Source organism: Heptranchias perlo, chromosome 30 (genome assembly GCF_035084215.1).
Source record: "Heptranchias perlo isolate sHepPer1 chromosome 30, sHepPer1.hap1, whole genome shotgun sequence".
Lineage (NCBI taxonomy): Eukaryota > Metazoa > Chordata > Chondrichthyes > Hexanchiformes > Hexanchidae > Heptranchias > Heptranchias perlo.
Genome location: NC_090354.1, coordinates 8,616,832 through 8,634,446, shown reverse-complemented (window position 1 = coordinate 8,634,446; position 17,615 = coordinate 8,616,832). Strand labels below are relative to the sequence as shown.

At 40.3% G+C, this 17,615-nt stretch overlaps 1 protein-coding gene across 2 annotated transcripts in view; it reads right to left on the bottom strand.

The window, feature by feature from the left end:
• top2a (DNA topoisomerase II alpha) overlaps positions 1-17,006 on the bottom strand; it is a 53,258-nt gene extending 36,252 nt beyond the window's left edge. Inside the window, exons 1-15 of one of the 2 annotated variants that reach the window (XM_067968837.1) lie at positions 16,827-17,006; positions 13,988-14,137; positions 12,946-13,036; positions 12,792-12,855; positions 11,449-11,594; positions 9,454-9,551; positions 8,801-9,013; positions 7,970-8,143; positions 6,265-6,366; positions 5,548-5,685; positions 3,994-4,132; positions 2,790-2,947; positions 1,742-1,867; positions 695-805; positions 401-506 (exon numbers count right to left, since the gene is read on the bottom strand). In XM_067968837.1, coding sequence (XP_067824938.1) covers positions 401-506; positions 695-805; positions 1,742-1,867; positions 2,790-2,947; positions 3,994-4,132; positions 5,548-5,685; positions 6,265-6,366; positions 7,970-8,143; positions 8,801-9,013; positions 9,454-9,551; positions 11,449-11,594; positions 12,792-12,855; positions 12,946-13,036; positions 13,988-14,137; positions 16,827-16,859 — 1,849 coding nt within the window. In that variant the 5' untranslated portion in view covers positions 16,860-17,006. The remainder of the gene's footprint in view (positions 1-400; positions 507-694; positions 806-1,741; positions 1,868-2,789; positions 2,948-3,993; positions 4,133-5,547; positions 5,686-6,264; positions 6,367-7,969; positions 8,144-8,800; positions 9,014-9,453; positions 9,552-11,448; positions 11,595-12,791; positions 12,856-12,945; positions 13,037-13,987; positions 14,138-16,826) is intronic. The other variant, XM_067968838.1, reaches the window with a different exon arrangement.
• Between the last annotated feature and the right edge of the window lie 609 nt (positions 17,007-17,615).

The window sequence follows — 17,615 nt, the reverse complement described above, 5'->3', positions numbered from 1 at the left end:
CTGAGATAGCAGTTACAGGAACTCTGAGCGAGCTTTGAGAGTTCAAACTTCTAGCAACATCTGCAACTACAATAAAATAGAACTAGAATATCACAAAGAAAGTGATGTCAGACACTTGTGGACAGTTAGAGTGGAAATGAGAACAGTTCACTTGCCAATCAAAAAATATTATGGGGCACAGGCAAAGGGAAAAAAATTAACAAAAATGTTTTTTTTTAAACTGAAGTTGGGAACCAGTCCTACAAGAATGAAGAGCAGATTGTATTCTGATCCATTTCTAATGAAACGTGAAATGATGCTAAAAGTGGATTTTCAACTATCAGAGTAAACTTCATAATAAAACAAATTAGGTTCTTACATGGTTGAGAGAGCACCACCACACAGGGTTTTTATAACAAACCTTTGTAGTACTTTATTTTCCAAGTCTTGTTGTTGTCTGTGCTCTTTTTCCATTCATCAAATTCAGGGATACTGTAAAATGCCATTTCCTGCTTGTTTTTTGACACCTGGAAAGAACACGATCTTAGTTTATACAAGTTTCCGTCCGTCTCTGCTGCATTATTTCATGGGGAACTGAAGTAATTTTGACTCAGAATTAATCTCATTGTTCATCTTTTGCATTATGGGCTTCACTGGAGTTTCGTTCCACAACTAACATTTCACTTAATGCTATTCAAAGAAATTATGGACAAACCTTTACAATTGGAGTAATAAACTCCTCAAGAAAGCTATGCCTGAGCAGTGAAGGCCAGTTGTGATGAATGAAATTGATCAACAAGCCCTTGATGTGTGAACCATCTTGATCCTGCAAAAGAATAATTCAGTAGAATTAGGATTCATTCTATAAGGGAGTGTGGAAAATTCTCCACAAATCTGAATAATTGAATGTATTAAGACAGAAGAATTTTATAAACAAGACCTCAAATCTGTCCTCTTGGCCTGGCATAGTATATGACGTGCGAGCATGAGAGAAAGATTTTTAAAAAACTTATATAATGTGGACTTCAATACTTTAGTCTCACTTCCAAGTTAACGTACATTGGATCCAGCACCATCTTTGCAGGTCTTGGAATTTTTTTCTGATCTTTCACTTTTTGTAAATAAGCTGACCATAAATATATTAACGTATCTTCACACAATCCATGTATCCCTGCTTGGACATTCATACAGGTAAATTCAATGAGACACCACACTCCCAACGTGGAGAATCAGGTGCAAAGGTTGCACAGCCCATTTGCAGTGCTCCCAAATATTAATCACCAGAAAATCAGTAGCGCAATGAATTGGGTACACCAAACTCTGCACTGGGAAGGTGGTCTCACTGAAGTTGTTGTCTCATCCACACAGATATAATACACCTTAATATTTCACTTGCTTTCATAATTGCTGCCACACAATGTTCAACACTATCAAAATTGGTCAAGTTGTTAGTGCACCAAATAATTTTTCCTGCAATTCATTTAGCAATATGCATTGATATATTGAATTATCATATTTAGCATGTTCAATCCTTACAGAAAACACAATGTATACCTTGTTTCCCTACTGGCATTAACTTGCAACAGACTGCAATGTCAACAGATCACAACTTTGTGGGGGGACAGGGAGGAGAGGTTGATTTGCAGTGTTGCCACAAAATAATATGACAAAACTATCATTTGGATATTCTCGTCCTGAACTTTTACACACTGCTAAAAAAAGATGGGCAATAATTTTGATCCTGCAACTTAATTAGGCCAACCTGATCTGTCATAATCATCAATTTTCCATAGCGGAGTGTCTTCAGAGACTCCTGATCATCATAGTTCTTCTTGTACTGCAGACCAATAATTTTTATCATGTTGTTGATCTCTGCATTTTCCATAATCTGCAAAACAAAAACCCCATTAAGTATGTAACCCAAATATTTCTAATTGTCTACCAAAATAACAATCCATTTTATTATCCGTTGGAACCTACAATTAATGTAATAAATGATGGCACGGTTCACTTGCTGAAACACCAACTCAGAGTGGGCAGCTCTTCCTGATCTGACCCATAGTGATTAATTAAGAGCAGAACCGTTGGTGGCCTGATAGCAAGGAACACGCCCTCACAGCACCGAGAGGAAAAAAACATAGCAGAGGCGAACATAGCACTGTGTACCCTCTTTTTAAAAAAAAACTACAGAAGTTAGTGTACAAGAGTGAGATTCTGAATACTGGTGAGGGAGTGGGTTCCTCTGGGCGTGGGGGGGGGGGGGTGCAGCCAGAGCCAAGTCCACCATGGGTGGCTCAGCTGTACAGCGGGCAGTCTCCATCCTTACCTCAGACCACATGCTATTGAAAACCTTATCCCGTCTTTGCCACCTCCAGACTTGACTATTCCAAGGCTCCTCTGCTGGCCTCCTGTCCTCCACCAACCATAAGCATCTAAAACTCTTGCTGACCGTATCCCATCCTGTTTGCCCATTACCCCTGTCCACATTGCCTCAAATTTAAAATTCTTAAATTCTTGTGCACCCCTTCTCCCTACCATTGGCAGACGTGCCTTCGGCTGCCTGGACCCCAAGCACTGGGAATCCCTCCCTAAATCCCATATGCCTTCCTCCACTATCAGATCCTCCTTAAAATCCAACTCTGATAAAATTCTTGGTCAACCATAGTAATCTTCCACCCTTTGGCTCAGTGTCTATTTTTTTGATTATGTCTTTATGAAGTGCTTTGGGACATTTACAACATTAAAGATGCTACATAAATGCAAGTGCTGTTGCATTACTAATGGACATTTTACACTTTACATCGACCTACCTGTTTGTGAGAGGCTTCTCGTACGTTGAGAACTTTACCTCTAAGAGGAAATATGCCAAATCTATCTCGTCCAACTACTCCCAGACCTGACACAGCCAAAGTCTTGGCTGAATCTCCCTCGGTGAGGATGAGGGTACAACCGTGAGAATGTTTAGTTCCTGGAAAAAAAAGTTTCATCTTTATGGTCACATAATAATTCATGTCCCAAAATGAATTTATATGTATTCAGTATCTATGGATCTAAAGAAGGAAAATGTCTGAAACTGTACAAACAAAAGCACATCCTCGTATTCTTACGTTCTCCCAATTATCAAGATCCTTCCATCATTTGAAAAATTTAGTTTGAGAACACCAAATTTAATAAATGAGGCTCAGTTTAAGTTTTGATCAGAAACCCTGTGATTCCACCAAGATCAAAACCCCAATACTTGTGTTAACAGCCACAAAAAGCACCATTTCCAATGGATAAATTTTAGTTACCGCGCCAGATGCTTGACAGGAGGGCAAATCAGACCATCAAACGTGGTAGTCAACATGCCTGATTCATAGCCCTTCCAATTTTCTGGAACAATAATAGGGCCACAAATTGGGCATGCTGGATTTATCCTGCTGTTATGTGAAGCTGCGCCAGAAACGCCAACTGAAAATTTACCCCATGATCACTTCAGGCCTCAATTGTCACATGGGCAACTAGCTGTATGAATCTAACAATGAGCCTTAAAAAAGGCATCCATGACTACCTTGCTGAAAAACTTGTGGTTGTGAACACCCACCCTGCTCAACTGTGATCTACATAACTCAATGTTAAGAGTTTTTAAATCAATGTTTTCACCATATGATTTGAGATGGCTTATGGAATGTTTAAAGTTCAATTGGATAATCTTCCTCCCACAAGAAAATAAATGAATCAACTGAATCCAGTGAACACAAGAACAGAATTCCTAGTTGTGCTTATATTACAGGTCTTGGTAACAAGTCAGGCATTTGATCATCCCTCTAGAACTTAAATTCACAAAGTCACTGATGATTGAACAGTTTTAAAGTTACCACATCTGCCAGTTACAGCTCACAAACTAGTTTTTTCTGGTGCTAAATTGCTCATCGCTTGAACACAGATCCTTAACTTGACTGCTAACACCATGGGTCATCCCCAAAACATTGGTTAGTATCAAATGCCAGAAAATAAAATGCAATCTCTTCATACCAGCATCATTAGCATCGTCCAGTTTGGGAATTCCCTTGATCTTGGTTTGTTTCGCTCCTGAGCATTTCTTATTAAGCATATTCTGAGCCTTAAACCGAACCCAGTTCATGATGCTTTCAATGACACCACAGTTCATTGCCTACAATGGAAACACAAGAATATTCTGTGAAACACAATCTTACCACTGGGACAACTGTTTTTATGATTCTGGTCCAAGCAATTACGGCAGAGTAATTTAATTGTAAATCATAAACATATAAATACTCAAAATTGCTACTTAAGTAATGAAATAGCATCAGTGGGCTTCATGAAACAGGTTTCTAAAGTTGTAACTACCAAGGAAGACAGCTTTGGTCAACTCCCTTCCTTCTCTTGGAAAGTCTTTGGTCTCTGTTCATCACTTCCACAACAATGGCTAAACAGAAAATTGTGGTTGTGACTTTGCCTTCTGCTAGTCAATCCCAGCATGTTGAAGCTCTGCCATGCATCCCACAATCAAATACTACTTAAAATATTTAGCATAAAGAAAGATACCAGTCTTCTGATGAGTAGGAAAGCACCGATAACTGAAATTAGATATAAATGTGAAAACTATACCAGTGACCCTCCCCGGGTCATTCATTTAAAAATAAATGAAATCTACAGGAAAACCTAGAATGAGAGATTTGTCACAAAAACTAATGCAAATGGTATTAAAAAGAATGTAGCTACATAGATAAGAGACATGGCTAGTGGTCAGAAAGCAAGGAGTAGGGGCAAAATAACCAAATTAGGGGTATAGCAAAAGAATGCAAAGAGACCAGGCATTTTAGCAGAGTAGACAGGTAGATGGCAGATGCAGAGAAATGCTAAGTACATTTTGGGAAAAACAGTGAAAGGAAGTATGCCATAAATTTTAAGATTTGTGAAAGACTGGAGGAACAGAGATGTAGAAGTTTAGATGCACCGATCTTTAACGGTAGGGGTGCAGCTAGACAAAGCCATAAAAATTTAAATATGATTCTGGGTTTTATATACAATGGCACTCAATGCAAAAGCAAGGAAATTATGTTAAATTGGTTAGGCCACCGCTGGAGGATAGTGTGCAGCTTTGGACACCCCACTATAGGAAAAATATTCAAGTTCACTAGAACGGTACCAGGAATGAGAGGCTACAGTTCTTAAGAACTGCTTCAAAAATAGGGGCTGTTTTAAAAAAAAGCTGAAATAGAGAACATTACTATCATAATCTTGAAGATTTGTTAGAGAGATTACTTCCACTGGTTGGTAGATCGGTAACAAAAGGGCATAGAACCAGGATGATTGCTAAAAGAATGAAGGGGGAAGCTAGAAGACATTTTTTCAGTGTTATTAGAACTTAGAATCCTTTACCACAGTGGCCAATGAGCACAGGCGTAATGAGCCAAATGGCTTCCTTCTGTGTTGTAATTTCTATGATCCTATGAAATTGCTGTACATTACTCAGATATAATGTGCCTTTCACTTGGAACACTATGAAAATCTATAGTCAAGGGTACAACTCAAAACAGAAAAACAATCAAAAGCCAAACATACCGCTTTGATAAACTTCTCTGACAACACACACCGTGAGCCAAAGCTCTTTGCTTGAAGGGTCATGTTCTCTTTAGTCTGGGAGTCAAATGTTGGGTTTTCAATCAAACTGTTCACAAAGACCCACAGGTGATTCTTGACCTATCACAAATCCAAATTGTCAGCTTTTTAAAATTAATACACATACAGGCAACACAGAACAACCAAATATGTTGCAGTCACAAACAGCAAAACAGAATACCATACAGTCAACTCTCAAAAAAAGATTACAATTTGCTTACTATGATCAGCAAATCCAAAGGAATTTTTTGGTATGGAATTCAGATGACAAACATTAGATTGGGACAGATTAAGAACATAACTCAGGCTCAGTACTGCTTTTATTAGGTAGCATCATCTATTTCAGAAAGTAGAGAAACAGATGCTGTCTTAAGTTTCAAAGGTTTAAAACTCAAGACCATAAGGGAACTGTGAAATCATCAGATTTCTGCTGATCTGTCTTTTAAAAGTTAATACAGGGGATCCCTCCAGTGGTCATTATTTCAAGTGGATACCCAACATGCAAAATGTCAAAAACCACTGGGGGCTACATTCCCCCTCACTTAAAATCCACCTTCTACCTCATATCTGCATACCAGTCAGTTAGTTACATCAAAAAGACAAATTTTATTTTCAGACATCTGATTATGCTGTCAGACTGCACTTTTATTCAAGCCTTACCTGAAATGGTTTCACTGCCACTCCTCCTTTATTTTTCTTCTTAACAACTTCAATTAACTTGTTAACTAATTGGTCAGTGACATAGTCAACATGTCTACCACCCTGCAAAAAGACATGTCACACAAGTCATTAAAGTGCTTCAAGTAAAACAGATGACGACTAGTCCTCCAACTCTAGCCTCCTGTGCACCCCACTCCCATCGGTCTACCATTGGCGGCAGTGCCTCTAATCATCTAGGCCTCAAGCTCTGGAATTCTTTTCCTAAACCACTTCACTTTACCACCTCCTTTGCAATCCTCCTTAAACGCCACCTCTTTGACCAAGCTTTTAGCCACCATGTCTAATAACTCCTTTGGATCAGTGTCAATTTATAGAAACATAAGAAATAGGAGCAGGAGTAGGCCATACCGCCTCTCGAGCCTGCTCCGCCATTCAATAAGATCATGACTGATCCTTGATCTCAACTCCACTTTCCTGCCCGATCCCCATATCCCTTGCTTCCCCTAGAGTCCAAAAATATATCTATCTCAACCTTGAATATACTCAATGACTGAGCATCCACAGCCCTCTATGGTAGAGAATTCCAAAAGATTCACAACCCTGTGTGAAGAAATTTCTCCTTATCTCAGTCCTAAATGGCTGACCCCTTATCCTGAGACTATGCCCCCTAGTTCTAGACTCTCCAGCCAGAGGAAACAGCCTCTCTGCATCTACCCTATCAAGCCCTCTCAGAATCTTATGTTTCATTACACGTATGTTCGATTATACCTTCGCAAAGCGCCTTGGGATTTTTTTTCTACGTTAAATGCGTTATATAAATGCAAGTTGTTGTTATAAAAAAGGTACAATGAGCCAGTCTTTCAATTTATCCCAAATACTATTTTGAAAGGGCAATCAGCTTTTTAAATTGCTAAATTATATTTTTATTCATTTTCTTTTGTGCTCAAGGTTAAGATGGCAGCACCAGATGACAGAATACGTTATTTTTTTGCTACCCAGTTTAATAATCATGCACACCCTTGACATGTGGAGTGCAACATGGATACTGAATAACGTTTCCCCAACTCTGTCTCAACAATTTACAGCTCCAGAAGATCACCCTCTACAGCATACAAATGAATTTTCCATTCGTCATAACAGCCATCTGTATAGATTCTCCGAGATTGCCAATTCAGTGTCATTTTTAAAAAAAAAATCACAATTATGGGAATTTGTGCTGTCAACTTGGGCTTACTAGGAATTGAACTGAAACTGCACAAATTCATTCCATTTAGCACCTTACATGCCTGTCAGGTTTGGATTAAAACTCACTAGAAGTAAAAAGAAAAGTATGCTAACCCAATGTTCCATGCAATCCCTAACCTAACTTTGTGGCCCCTCAACAATTTTCTCTTTTCCCAAAAAGCAGACTCCATACTGAGATACAGCACCACAGGTACCAATTGCTTTGCAGTCGCTCACACAAGTTGCCATTATAGCTGAGCCATTGTCCATTTTCTCCTCTTTAAACCACTGCCCTGGCTGAGATCAGCCAACTCAACCCAGAAGATCAAACCATGGACCTGTGTGGTCTATATGGCTCAGCTATTCCCTGAATAAACTAAATCAAGCCATCAGGACAACCATTTTTTCTTTAAGGTCACATTTACAAGGCAATTATATTTGGCCAGACACCTGAAACTAGTAAAATGAAGCATTAGCTTACCTTTGTGGTAGCAATGCTATTTGCAAAGCTTATCTGCTGGAAGCCTTTCTCACTCATAGTCACACAGACTTCCCATCGTTCATTTACAGCTTCATGGACTACTTTAAGTGGGCTGCCCGTTTCATCCACTTTGTCTTTTATGTAAAGATCCACATAGCTACGGAATCCAGAAACCTATAAGCAGAAATACAAGGTAAGGTACCACAGTTGTGGACATCATCTAATTTACTGATCAATTCTGTTCAAGTACATTTTAATTACTATTCACAGGAATTGTTACACAAAACTCTCTTTACTCTCCCACTGAAACCTGGGAACAGAAAGAGAAGAGAATGCTATAAATAACAGAGTTTCTAATCTAAATAGTGGGTTGACTCGAAAAAAAACATGGGGCCTAGAAGCATGCTGTCCATCTGCCTTCTTGTGCAAGAAATGGTAGGTACAAATCTAATATGGATATGAAGTGCAAAATAACTTTTTGGGGATCAACAGACCTGAATGTAACTGGATATCTCTTTTGTACCTTGAAACTAAGCAGCAGCAGCAGCATTGATACATTATTTTCACTTTTCTGTCCAGGATATAAATGCAAGTTGTTGTTGGGTCAATCATTACTTAATATCCAACATTTGATAGACGTTAGAGTAGATCCAACGTTAGAGTAAATCGCTATATTAACTTTAAAACTATATGTTAAAATGGAACAAGCTCCTTAAAAAAAACTCTCCACTTGCCACCTCCTTTATGATATAATGCGGTGGCATACAGATCTGGTTGTGCCCCAATACACCTCTTCCCAGAATCACCCCAACTGTATCATTTAAAACCTACAGGTAATTTCTTGCCATTTAGGAAAACTTTAACTCCTTTGCAGGTGCCAGCAATATCATATGCTCTTCGTGACATAATAGCCACAATGTCTTTATCAAGGATCTGCATTTTGAATTTAGGGAGATCAGGTTGAAAGGTGATACAAGTGTAGTCATCACCGTCGAAGGACTTGATTTTAGCCTCTTGTGCGTCACTCATATTGTTCATCCAGGTCTGCAGAGGACAGCAAGATAAAATTAAACAAAACCAATCCTTGATTAAATTTTACAACATTATCCCAGAATTTGTCTAAAAAGATTTTAAACAGGAATTTAATTAACTAAAGCACACATGCTACCTGCATAACACACTTCATGCTATAATGTGTTTTCTGAAGATTACTGCAAGCAAGAATACCAACACAATTCAAAATAGACTTGCTTTAAAAAAAACTGAAAAGTGATGTAGCATTCAGTACGATTTTTCTCATCAATTCTTCAAGGCTGCAACACCTACATTCTGGTAAAAACGCTGGACAATCTGTAGATTCCAGCCTAAGAACTGTCTCACACTGCAAACTTTGCTCTGAGCAAAGATCAATTTTAAAGTTCTTTTGAACCCAAGCTAGACCAAAAAGATTATTTCCATCTAGAGTTGTCAGGAATTCAATATACCTGTCTGAAAGATTTCTTGTAGTCTCTGCAAGCAGTTTCCACTGTAAACTTTGTGCTGAAAATGTTGCAGAGTTTTGCACCATAACCGTTTCGACCACCTGAAAGAAACAAATAAGGTTTATTCTCTCATCCGGTAATAGTTTAAAAAGGAAAAGCTGATGGCATCAGAGTTTGCAATTTATACACTGACATTTTAAAAAAAATATCATATTTGCAGCGTTACATATAGCCTGATTCAGTGAGCATGAAAACCATGTTTCATGGAGAAACAAATCATTATGAGCAGATAAGGCATTTTCTATCTACATTAAGAATCTTAAAATCTGCATTCATTGCCAGTCTACAAATCCTTGCTTACAATTCACATTTTGTCATACTTTCCTGGCAAATTTTTCCATTATAAATTGTTATGTGTACATTTATAATGAAATTGTTTGTTGACTTGTCATGCTGTAATTACTTCCTCTCGCAAAAGATGGCACTACATCTCAGCTTTGCTTCTCCCAGCTCAACTATATTGCAAAGAAACTCTCCTGTACTCCAACCAACTCTACTTCTCAAACTGCCATGAGTTTTGCTATTTAACTATAAATAACATAGATGTAAAACATTATACAAAAGCAAGGTTAGAACAGAATAGATGAATTTAAATTAAGGAATTATGGGCCTGAAATTAGGAGGGAGGCGGGTTGGCAGCAGGGGGGTGGGTCGACTGGGTGCATGGGTAACATGCCCAGTAAAATCGGGGTGCTCCCCATGCGATCGCAGCCTAATTAAAGGTACTTACGCGTGCTTCCGAGTTTCCCATTGCAGACCTGCGTAGCGGGCGCACTGCGCACCCGCATCACAGGCTGTCAGCAGGAGGAGCCCTATTTAAAGGGGCAGTCCTCCAATGCACCTCCTGCAGCAAAGAACCAAAATAAGAGGTGGAGCAGGCCAAGGCAAGGCTGCTCCAAGGTTTTCTGACTCCTCACTCCAGGTGCTGCTTGATGGGGTGAGGAGTAGGAGGGAAACATTTTTCCCATCTGGTGGGAGGAGGTGGCCTCCCTCTGCCACCAAGAAGGCCTGGCTCGAGGTGGCAGAGGAGGTCAGCAGCAGCAGCGTCAGCCGAACCTGGGTCCAGTGCAGGAAGCACTTTAATGACCTAACCAGGTCAGCCAAAGTGAGTATACTTACGCATTCTCCCACACTCCGACTTCCACATCACCTCCACCACCACACAACTCCTTCTGCACTGCCACCACAACGCTCTCGCATCACTCTTCACATCCACTCAACCTTCATCCTCACCTTGCCTGCATTTACTCACCGCCCCAGTTCCCATTCGAACACTATCACGCAACCCAATCCTCATACAATCTCATGGCTATGTCTCAAACACGACCTCCCATGTATCTCCCTCACTGTCACCCCCACCCAATGCATGCAGCGGGTCACTATGTAACCATCACTCAATCACACCTCTCTGTGTTCTGCCATCCACCAGCGCAGATACACACACCTCAGTGGGTCCCTGTCCTCAGTTAGCTGGGCTTGCACATGATGAGTCACCACGCACATGTGAGCACGAGCAGACCCTGGTGGCAGGGGCAGCCTTGGAGAGTCCGCGTCGGTGGGAGCACTCTTCTCCAGGCTCTGCTCAGCTGGATCCAGATGCTGAACCCTGGGGGCCAGCCATAAAAAGGAGAGTCAGAGGGCCAGCAGCACATTGCCGAGATACTGGAACAGTTGCCACGTGCACTCTCCACAATCGCGCAGAGGATGGAGGAGTCCAACTCCTGCATGGGTGCAATACTGTCACAGGGACGTGAAGGCATCTCTGAGATAGTGTCGCGGGTAGGTGTGGGAATGTCTGCGATGGAGGGAAGGCTCGTCTCAATTGAGCTTCACCAGTATTTCACACGCAAAGTACTTTCTCTTATGACAGACACTAATATTTATAGCTTATACTTCTCATAGCTGAACTCCAAATAATAGTGAATAACACAAACTCACCAGTGACTTTCTTCTGATCATCATTATAGTTGCTGGAGGTCAGTAACTGGCCAAAAATAAGATTTGGAACAAAAACCTTCTCTATTTTATGCTCTACAACAGGAATTCCCTTTCCATTGTTCCACACAGTAATGGTGTTATTCTCACTGTGAATAAAAAACATAATTATTTCACTTGCTTATAGATCTTTCTCTTGCTAGATCTTTCCCTTTGTCAGCACCGGCCACCCTCCAATAAGTCACTAGGTGGTCATCATTCACATGTGAGCCTTCACGGTGAGTGCTGGCAGGCTAAATATTCCGATTCTGCCCTTACCTCACCATTTCCAACAGATTCTCTGGATAGTGATCAAGAGTGAAATCCTTACTGGAATTGGCTAACTTGGTGCAAAAGATGAAACTCAGGGCTTTCTTGGTCTGCAGGGCTTAACTGCTTACTGAGCATTAGAGAATGCTCCAGCTAACGAAAATCCACTCTATCTTTGAGAAAATAGTCACCCAGAATGCATTGATTCCATTCTATTTCAGAAACTTTAGTTTGCAAGACCGATTATTTTGTTTACCATTACATCATTAGACATGGTTCTGCCACATTTTAGCAATATACATGTTGCTCTGTGCTGACCACTCTAGCCCACTTCTGATGGTGTCAATGGCAGTAGTGGAGCTACACTAAGCTGTGTGGAGTTAAATGATTTAGCACTGAGTTTGCTCTGGATTGATGGTATAATTGAGGATAACAACAAAGGCTGATCAGTTTGAGCCTCTGATTTTTCAGATGACTGGCAGTCAATGTAACAAAACAAAGTAAATAATATGAAGGAAATTTGCCCAGACTAAAAGATGTGTAACCACTGTACACATACTTCTATCATTTTATTATTAAATTATTTGGGTCAACTAATCCGCAGATTTTCAGACTCATCCCACAATTGTGATATGTCTCATTAGGCTACAAGTCTCCGAAAAATAGCAACAGGTTAGAGCTCAGCAAGCAATGCTGTATGACTGGACAGGTGGCTATCGCACAAATTGTATTATATTTACGGTAAACATCAAACTGACCTTTCTAAACATCTTTACTGCATAAGACTGATAACACCTGGGTCTCAGTGCACTCTAGCCCACTTCTGATGATGTCAATGGCGGCAGTGGAGCTACACAGCATATAATTTTTCACGTTATGTGACATGGTTCACTTACACAAACGGGATCATGTTAAAGGTCAGCTTGTACATGTAATTAGTTTTGAGTTCTGAACAAAATGTCAATAATATTCAGATTTAAAAAATAAATGTTTAGGAATCCACAAGGGGCTTCTAAATGGATTTTAAAAACACTTACGGGTCAATATTGATTTTGATGCAGGACATGCTTTTATCCCTCTGCTTGTTATCGGCTGCATTCACTATTAAAAAAAAAGAGTTAATTTAGCAATTCAATTTATGCGCACATTTCAAAATACAGAAAGGTTATTCAGGATCTTTTTTCCACATACCTAGAATTTCATCAAATATCTTGTACAAACCAGGAACAAAAGTCACTTCTCTGCAATTTAGTCCAACTTCTTCATCGTACACCCACAATTGCTATAAAAAGAATAGATAGATCTCATTTTCATTCAATTGGAGATCACTCTCCTAGTAATTTTCCCATACAGCATTAGCATTTTCAAAGGTAAACTCCTGGCAAATTAAAACTCCCCAATGTCTCATTCTAAATCTCAGTAAGAACACCCCCAAGCAAGTGAGATGCAACAACTGGCCTCAATCTGGATTAGGGAGGGGGTTGAGTGAAAAAAGAAATCAAGCGGGTTCCTGCTCCGGATTATTATCAGTGAGCCCTGCTGGAAAATGCATGCACATAGGCATCGCGTGAGGACAGGTTTGGGCTCAGCGGTGATGCACCCTTCGCTGGTCGATCACTATTTTGGCCACACATTTAAAAAGGGCACACGGGCAAGGTACCAGAACCCATGGAAACAGACTCTAGGGCCTTTAGATGAGAACAACGGAGGCAATAAACAGCATTTCCTTTTAATGTCTATAATTGAAATACCTAGCGAACAATTTAACATCGAAGAAAATCAAATATTCTCTCCGAGCACTTAGTTCAACACAATGCATCAGGCAGTGAACAGCATTATTTGCCAGTCACTCTTGTATCCCTCCCGCAAACATCCCTCACTTAATCGCAATTTCCCCTATAAACAAAATTTTCACGAGGTTATGTTATTAAATGAAGGAAATTTTTTAAAGTTGACATTGTTTTGCAAATGTAAACCATAAAATTAAAAACACAATGAGGCAAATCACAAACTTGAAATAAAACACTCAAAATAATTGCAGACTGTATTATATAGAAATTATTTTTATCTTAGAAATGGGTGATCACCATCCTTTGTGGTACATTATTCCACCCATTGACAATTTTTGTGAAAATGAAGCAACGTACAAGATTTCACCCCTGTGTTCGTAACAAAAAACAAGAAGTTTAGATTAGGACGTTATATTTGCCATACTAAAAGGATCAAAGTTCACCTGCGCAACTGGTTCCACAGAGCCGATGTAACTGTCAGGACGGAGCAAAATATGCTCCAACTGTGTCTTTTTCTGGTAGATTCTTTCAACAGACAATCTTCGATCATCATCACCTTTCTTCACCTTACTTACTTGATTGGGAAACAAAGGCTGTTTGAAGAGGAAAATAAAATTAGGAATGTTGATGATATTACACCCTATAGCAAAACATACAACAAAATGATATGTGCCAATGGCATATGGAACACACACCGGAAAGTGATACAGGACCCAACACAAGCATTGTAAGGGAAAGTTATAAGCCAATTGTCAAATGCTCTTTATGTACCACATATCTAAAATACTTCAGTGTTGTTGACTGATTCATTTAGGGCAATTTTTGGCAGGGGGAGGGAAATCAGTTAAACCAAAACACTTTAATACTGTGCAAATATTTTTTCATCTTAAATTGCTGCCACAAGTGACATGCTCTATAACCACTACTATATTTTTAGTGCTATACAGCTCAAATGCTATCTCCAAACACAAATCAAATTTTGAAGAACAGATCTATATTTATTATACGATTGGGTGTTTTGCCACAGCTCAGGCGGACATAGTGCAAAAGTCCACATGCCCACCAGTACACTTTAATGAAATCCGAGCAACGCCAAGCAGTTTTTGTCCGCTTCTTTCATTGGCCTTTTGTCCATTCTCTCAATCCTGGGATGTCACGCCACCAGCCACCTACAGTGGCCCGCAGATACCCAGATTTTTTCCAGCTGGTGAATTGGCAGAAAACATTTTCCTCCTGAATGAAAATGCCACCAAAATTTTCCATTGTTTCCTTATGAAGAATCAGGTCCAGAGATGCATGAACATCGCATCCTGATGTCAGCATATTACGTACTATGCATGTCATGCTGACATCTCATGCAGATGTGCACATCTGCAGACCTGGTTATTGATAGTAAAAGAAATAAATATCATGTGAATTTTTTTACGGCAATGAAAGACACAGCTGAACACCTTAGGGAGGGAGTTGGAGAAGATGGATGTGACAGCGTGTTTTTTTTGTAAAGAGGATTGGGGTGCTTGATGGAGAGCAGAATGGCACCCGAGGAAAGGCAACCACCGACAATGTCAGCCATCAAGGGAGCTTGAGTGGGGAGGAGATTGAGTGAGTCTCATGGGCAAAATAAGCTTAGAGAGGCCGGAATGGGAGACAGTAGGCAAGCAGCTGTATAGAGCTGTGGGTGGGGGGGGATGGGGGAAGAGAGATTGTGGAGGTGAGCAGCAGAGGCAGCTGCATGGATATCCTCAACCTGAAGTCCATGAGCTCCTTCCATTTGACGTTTGAAGCAAGACTAGAAGGTAGGGAGAGAGGATTGAAGGAGGAGTAGAGGGGTAATGTATTATCCAGGATATAAATAACTGGATCCTCCATTTGAATCCTAAATCATAAAGTACAGAAGGAGGCTATTTGGTACATTGTGCCTGTGCCAGCTCTTTGCCACAGCTGTCCAATTAGACCCATTCCTCCATTCTTTCTCCATAGCCCTTTAACTTTTTTCCATTTCAAGTATACATCCAAATTCCCTTTTGAAAGTTATTACTGAATCTGCTTCCGTCACCCTTTCAGGTAGTGCACTCCAGATCATAAAAACTCGTTGCATAAGATTTCTCCTCATCTGGTCCTTTTGCCAATTATCTTAAATCCGTGTGTCCTCTGGTTACCGACCCTCCTGCCAGTGGAAACAGTTTCTCCTTATTTACGCTATCAAAACCCCATATTATTTTGAACACCTCTATTAAGACAATCCATAAAACCTACCTCTTCGACCAAGCTTTTGATCACCTATCCGAATATCTCCTTATTTTAGCTTGGAGTCACATTTTCTATGATTACACTCCTGTGAAGCACTGTGGGACGATTTACTACACTAAAGGCACTATATGAATGCAATAAAAACGTGCATTTAGGTAGCACCTTTAACGTAGTAAAACGTCCCAATGGTGGAGCAATTAATATTGGGGATGTGCCAGATTTGGAGGAGCACAGAGATCTCGGAGGGTTGTTGGGCTGGAGGAGAGTACAGAGATAGCAAGTTGTTGTAAATCGCCCCTTAACCTTCTCTGCTCTTAAGGAGAACAATCCCAGCTTCTCTAGACTCTCCCCATGACTGAAATCCCTCCCCCATCATTCTGGTAATTCTTCCTCTGCGCCCTCTTCCAAGCCCATGACATCTGTACCAGCCAGTTAAAATAAGAGTAAGGAGTCTTACAACACCAGGTTATAGTCCAACAGCTTTATTTGAAATCACAAGCTTTATGAGGCTTCCTCCTTCGTCAAGTGAGTCTAACGAAGGAGGAAGCCTCCGAAAGCTTGTGATTTCAAATAAAGGTGTTGGACTATAATCTGGTGTTGTAAGACTCCTTACATTTGTCCACCCCAGTCATCTCCACATCATGCTTAAAATAAGAGTGCCGTCTTTGTTTAATGAGAAGGGGGGGGAGGGGAGTAGGATGCAAGAATACAAAGTAAACATTTTGCAAAATTAGGGACATCAATAAATTCTTCATTTAAAAAAAAATCTTCTCTCGGGGAAAAGGTTAGAATTAGATTTTCCACAACAAAGCCCATCGCACCGCGGGGAGCCTTTATTGGAGCGAAAAATCCGTCCGATGGCGATGTTACTCGGTTCTTTAACGAGATGTCTTTGTATTTTAAAACCTAATGGTGGGGGGGGGGGGGAGAACATAAACGTTGCAGCCTTGTGAAGGATTTAAGAAAGCGTCAAACCCAGCTTTATTAAGCGAAAACGAAACGATTTTTCTTTTAAAAAAACGTTATACTCACTCTTAAGGGGCTCGATGCAAGATCCGAATCCATAGTTCTTTCTTTTTAAAAAAACAAGGAAATTGTAAAACCTGCTTTAAAAACTGAGAAAATTTCTTTTGTTGATAATAAAAGATCTGAGGTAAAAAGACCGAAAAACGTCCTCCCCCTCTCGCCGCCAGCCCTCGCCGCTCGCAGCCTCGCGCTCCCGCCGAATCTCTCAATGAAATTCAAAAACTTTCGGATCCCAGCCCGCCTAAATCGCAGCCAATCGGAGCCCTCCTTGTATTTTTCCAACGTCCTTTAACGGTTTAAAGTTTTAAATCTGATTGGGTGGCGTTGCACGGGTGTGATGTCATCGCGTAGTAAAACCCTTATAGGAGTTGGAGTCTTCTTCGTCGTTGCCATTGATGGTGCTGCTGCTATTGCACGAACCGAGCTGAAAGCCCAAGGGGTTTTTTTTTGGTATTGTGGGATATTGTCAAAGTTGGAACGAGTAAGAGAGAGAAAAAAAAAACAATCAGTAAGTGGTGGTTAGGTAACACCAAGCTTGGTGTCGACATAGAATTGACAGCCCATTCGGCCCAACTGGTCTATCTGTATACTAATTACATCTCCCGGCTCTGCTCCTGTATCCCTCAATTCCCTTCTCTCTCTCTCTGTACATTTTAGAACTAGTGTTATTTTTATATACATAAGTGTCAGTTATTTGATTCAATGCATAATTTTATGTCAGCCAAATTTAGAATGTTTTCAGTTGCTGGTAATGGTTCTGCTGTTGTCACTTACACCTCCTCTGGACCCACCTTT